This window comes from Oculina patagonica, unplaced genomic scaffold, assembly GCF_052425735.1.
Source record: "Oculina patagonica isolate OP01 unplaced genomic scaffold, crgOcupat unplaced1178, whole genome shotgun sequence".
NCBI classification, from domain to species: domain Eukaryota; kingdom Metazoa; phylum Cnidaria; class Anthozoa; order Scleractinia; family Oculinidae; genus Oculina; species Oculina patagonica.
This window is the reverse complement of record NW_027557169.1, coordinates 1-4,770: the sequence shown is the minus strand read 5'-3', so window position 1 is coordinate 4,770 and position 4,770 is coordinate 1. Positions and strand designations below refer to the sequence as shown.

At 41.0% G+C, this 4,770-nt stretch overlaps 1 protein-coding gene across 1 annotated transcript; it reads right to left on the bottom strand.

Moving 5' to 3' along the window:
• Nucleotides 1-482: 482 nt before the first annotated feature.
• LOC144639671 (uncharacterized) lies at nucleotides 483-4,256 on the bottom strand. The gene is made up of 4 exons (XM_078498953.1): nucleotides 4,049-4,256; nucleotides 3,350-3,493; nucleotides 1,687-1,932; nucleotides 483-918 (listed from the first exon to the last, which is right to left on the bottom strand). Exons 1-4 carry the CDS (start codon nucleotides 4,113-4,115, stop codon nucleotides 881-883), a joined length of 495 nt encoding a protein of 164 aa, XP_078355079.1. The 5' UTR covers nucleotides 4,116-4,256; the 3' UTR covers nucleotides 483-880.
• Between the last annotated feature and the right edge of the window lie 514 nt (nucleotides 4,257-4,770).

Genomic DNA, 4,770 nt, shown 5'->3' with positions numbered 1-4,770 from the left:
CAATATCTTTGAACAAGACTGACCCAAAATATGTTGACCAGAGAGAAGTAAAAAATCGCCAAATTCGACCCAGTATTTCCCTCACTTGAACTAACCAAATTTGCACTAGTGGAAAGTGGAGGTGGATCGGTCACTCGCTCAGAAAACACAACGACTGTGCGACAAGACAAGCGCTTTCTTGGTATCCGCAGGGCAAGAGGAAGCGGACCGCCCTAAATTGAGCTGGAATCGTACGTCTGAGTGGAAATGGAAACTGCGCCAAGTTGAGTCGGATGGGGCAAAGATTGCTCTCTTATCCCGATATCGTTTTAAATGGCGTGCCTTGGTGGATGCTCCTTGCTCCTCTTAGGAGCTACAGGGTTACGTTAAGAAAGTTCCCTCACACCTCCCCGTTATTGGTTTATAGTGGTGTCCCCCCTGCTCCACCTATCAATGAAGGGCACATTTTTTTGTTGTTCCAAGAAAACAGGACAAAACATCTGAACAGTCAAAAACCTTTTTATTGGAATATTTAATGTCTAGAAATACAGAACAAGTTTGCACGTGTTATAGATACTTTTCAGATTAATAGTTCATAATATAAGGATTGAGTGGCGTATAGTTTAAAAAATGACAGCAATTAAGGTTTAATTCTACAAGCTTTTATCCATTTTCTATTTATTTATCTATTAAGGACAATCACAAGTTTCTCTTATTTGAGAAGTGAATCTCTGCCAGTACCTAGCCTTTCTTTCGTCCGTTCAATTTACCAAAATTACAAATAGCATTCAGCATACATAAATCATTAAAACAGCAGGCGAACATCAAGCTGAAATCAGTCCTCTTGCTCATCAAGCTCAGTGAAATATACCAAACCCGACACAATGTGGTTACCGGTACCTCAATCACCTTTTGATTTGCCGACCATCAGGCAAAACTCTGTAAAAAATAAAGAAGATCGAAATTAGCGACGGAAAAAAGAAAGAGCTTTTCATCGACTCATTTGAAACTCGTTCCCAGGGCCCTTTCCCTTTCTTCGCAGCTCAAGTCATGTCCCATAGCCCTTAGTTCTTCTCTTAGCCATTGAAGCCTTTGCACAAGAAACGAAGGGCTTTGGGGATTGGCTGTTTGAAACAAAGAAATCTTGAATGGAAGTCAAAATCGCCGTGACTCTCTCGTACATTATACACAAAGATCACGTCTGCATACATGAAGAGCGGAAGTCCTAGAATTTAGTACTGGAAATCCTGTGTCTCCTCATTCTCGTCCCCATAGCCCTTCCGTTTCTCTTCGCCGGCTTGGCACGAGAAAACGGAGGGCCTGGGGACATAGGATTTTTGAATTAATTCGAGTTTTTTGATTGGCTGTTTTGAACAAAGAATTCCTAAACGGAAGTCGAAAACCAAACGACTTTCTCACACATTTTTTTGAAACTTCATGACTGCATACATGAAGACCGGACTGGAAATGGACTGGAAATTCTGTGTCCCCAGAGCCCTTCGTTTCCTCGTGCCAAGGCCCAGCCAGCTAAGAGAAACAAAAGGGCTATGGGGACGAGAATGGTGTCTACTAAGCTCTTCGTTTCTTCTGCCAAGGCCCGCCGGAAAAGAGAACGAAAAGGGCTATGGGGACGAGAATGAGTTCGAGCGAAAGGGCCCTGGAAAGGAGATTGATTCGAAACTTGACTCAAGCCCCATGGCACAGTACCTTCATAACTGACTTTCCCGTCGGCATCCACATCAGCCTCGGCAATCATGTCATCGATTTCTTTCTTTGAGTAGCTCTTTCCACCAAACGTCTTCATCACCAAGGCAAGTTCATCGTTAGTAATGAAGCCATCTCCATTGGTGTCAAATTTTTTGAAGTAGTACTTCATGTCGTCACCAGTAATTGGTTCGCCTATTTGACTGGCCATCATGTCTTCAAATTCCGAATATTCCACTTTTCCATTACCTGGAGGGGAAACGGGAACATATGAATTGGTACTAGTTTCTCTAGAGAGCTTTCCATTTCCGGTCCGGAGCCGCCGCGTATTTCATCGAGGAGCATGGTAATAGTGCAAAAAACCAAAATGCTATATTTATATTCCGAACAATCTGGTAAAAACGAGGAAAGAGAAATGCTGTCAACTCTCTCTTAACGGACACCTTTATAAGACGGACACCTGGTGTTGGTCCCGTCCCTGTCATTTTTCGTTTTTTTTTTTATTGTAACTCAACTCATATAACGGACGGACACCTCTCTCAAACGGACAGTTGTAGCCGGTCCCGAATGTTGACTGTACGTCTGAAGGTATTCCATTTTCCCGAAGGTTTTTACAGTGGGAAGGACCGTTCCAACTGACCGTTACAACTGGTTTCTCTGTGTATATGGAAAACGCTTCTACTGTCCGGATAACCGCGCTTCCCGCCGTCCCTAAATTGCGAAAAGTCCCGACTACTTAAATAAATGAAGAGAGAAAAACAAGTGGTTTGTAGCGGAGCTCTCCAGCGGCCCGAAGGGCCGCAGAGCAGAGCACCATACCCATGAAAGAAAGAAGGAAGAAGAAGGAACACTGTCGATTTGAGTTTTCATGGTCATCATGGCTAGCGGCGTGGTTCGCAGGCGCGTGCGCCGTACGACGAACAACATACGTCGTGTAACACGGCGGCCATAGTTTGATGGTAGAAAGAAAGGGAAGAGTAAAGCAAGAAGGCCGTATAAAGCGGGGTTTGAAAAGAAAAACAACAAGCAAAGAAACAAAATGCGGCTGACAATTACGCGTGGAAAGTAATCGACTGCCAAAAAGTGGACATTGAGAGCCATAATAGATCGATGACTTTCGTGTCTATCTGTAAAGCCAGCTTCGTACATGAAGGAGCATTCGAAAGCGAAATCGGGTTGATATAATTAACAAACCATTTTATTTTATAAAACTGACTGCTCTGGGATTTGAACTAACGCCCTCCCGCGCCGCATATTTACACCTTCTCGATTGAGCTAACCAGACAAGCTCTGTGAAATTGTCGAATATATCCTACATCAATGTGATGGATATTATAGGGTCTACTAAACTGCTGCGAAACTATGCTGTATCGGGAAACTATTTTCTATTGCTAGAAAGCAGATAATTTACTGTACTCTATAGTAATTTTTCGTGCCATGAGTAATGATATTTGCCCTGCTTTAAGATCATTATTTTTGTCGTACCGCAGTCGACAGCGATTTAAATTTGTCTTGCACCTATGAACCGCCGTAAACATTAGTACCTTGGCCGCTTATTCACTAGAATGGAAACATTGTGAGCTCCAGTGAAAATTAAATAAATGGAGAGCTCCGCTTTTAGGCTTGCCTAAATCTATATATTAAAACTCTTGTAAGGTTGTGTTACCATTTCGGTCCACCGCTTTAATCATAGCTTTAAGGTCTTCAACTAACATCTCCTGTCCAGCTTGCTTCATAGCTTCCCCAAGCTCCTCCACTGAAATTTGTCCATCGCCATTTTTATCAAACAATTTGAAGGCTGCCGCTATTTCTAATACAACAAAAATACAATAAAGAAATAAATAAGAATGTTGAATTGCGAGATACAAGCACTGAAGACTAATTAAAAAAAGAAACTATCTGGACGAAGGCTCGATAAAAACCTAGATACTTCCAAATTCTAAGAAAAAAATCAATAAAATATTTGTTTGAGTCTAGTTTCTGCCACCTGAAGCAACTGGAAACATTTCCTCTCTCCCTCAAATGGAATCTTAGTCAATCACAGGATGCCCCCCTACCACCCGCCCCCGACCCCCCTCCCCTTCCTTCCTCTAATTGCTACTATTAATACAAGTTAGGAATAATACACCTCAGGAATTCAACATGTGGACAGCGGCCTCGACTATTACGCTAGGTTGTTACCATGGGGATATGTATGCTTATCAGCAGGCAGCTCCTTAATTGGGCTCACTACTGTGGGCTCAATCACCTATTTTATCGAAAAGATTTTTTTTTTTTACAAAAATGACTTTTATTTCCTGACAAGAAGCAATCTGCTCGGGGTAGCTAGCCTGCTTTGTCATTCACACACTTCTGCAAGTCTTACCTTCACGCTGGCATTGAGTCAATCGTTTAGCCTGAAAAGCAAAAGAAAATAAATGATCGAACAACATAGCTATGCATATAGAACTGGTGTAAACGTTTTGAGTGTTCTCTTGAAGGTATATATATATATATCAGATCAATTTATCACTAGAAATTCGTCAAAACAAATATTACAAACTACGAGACCTTCAAACATGCATAAAAAAAACAACTACAAACTACATGCTTGATGTGCTAAGTAAGTTACGTTTAGTTTTCCTGAGGGAGCCTTACAAAACTCCACACGATTAAAGGGACTATGTCACGGCTAAGTTAATTCGATGTTATTAAATTTGTCAAATATTCGCTATGAAACTAAATGTTTGCAAAGAAATTAATTTTGTGATTCTAAATGACAAAACCATAGCTTCCTTGCAGCCAAATGTTATAATTGGCGTTATAACTTAAAGTTACAAGCAGGCAAGATTATCTTTGAAAACTGTTCCGACGGACCATATTTCAAAAACCCACATCGCAATCCGTTTCAATCTTCGACACTTTTGGCCATCCGTACCTTCTTTTGTATTTGGTGTGTTATTTAAATATTCCTTCACTGTTTTTAAGAGGTTATTTTATATATTTCAACGCATTTGATGGTCATTTCCTATGCCTAAGTTTGGCTAAAATCCGTGACACGGTCCCTTTAAAAGGTTGTAGGAAAATGAAAATAATGTCCCATTATTA

Excerpts from the sequence above, each read along its gene's own strand:
- LOC144639671 (XM_078498953.1), bottom strand. The coding sequence starts at position 4,115 with ATGTTGTTCGATCATTTATTTTCTTTTGCTTTTCAGGCTAAACGATTG. Across the intron at positions 3,494-4,048 it reads GACTCAATGCCAGCGTGAAG|AAATAGCGGCAGCCTTCAAA; the intron begins GTAAGACTTGCA and ends TTGTTGTATTAG. Across the intron at positions 1,933-3,349 it reads TAAAGCGGTGGACCGAAATG|GTAATGGAAAAGTGGAATAT; the intron begins GTAACACAACCT and ends TTTCCCCTCCAG.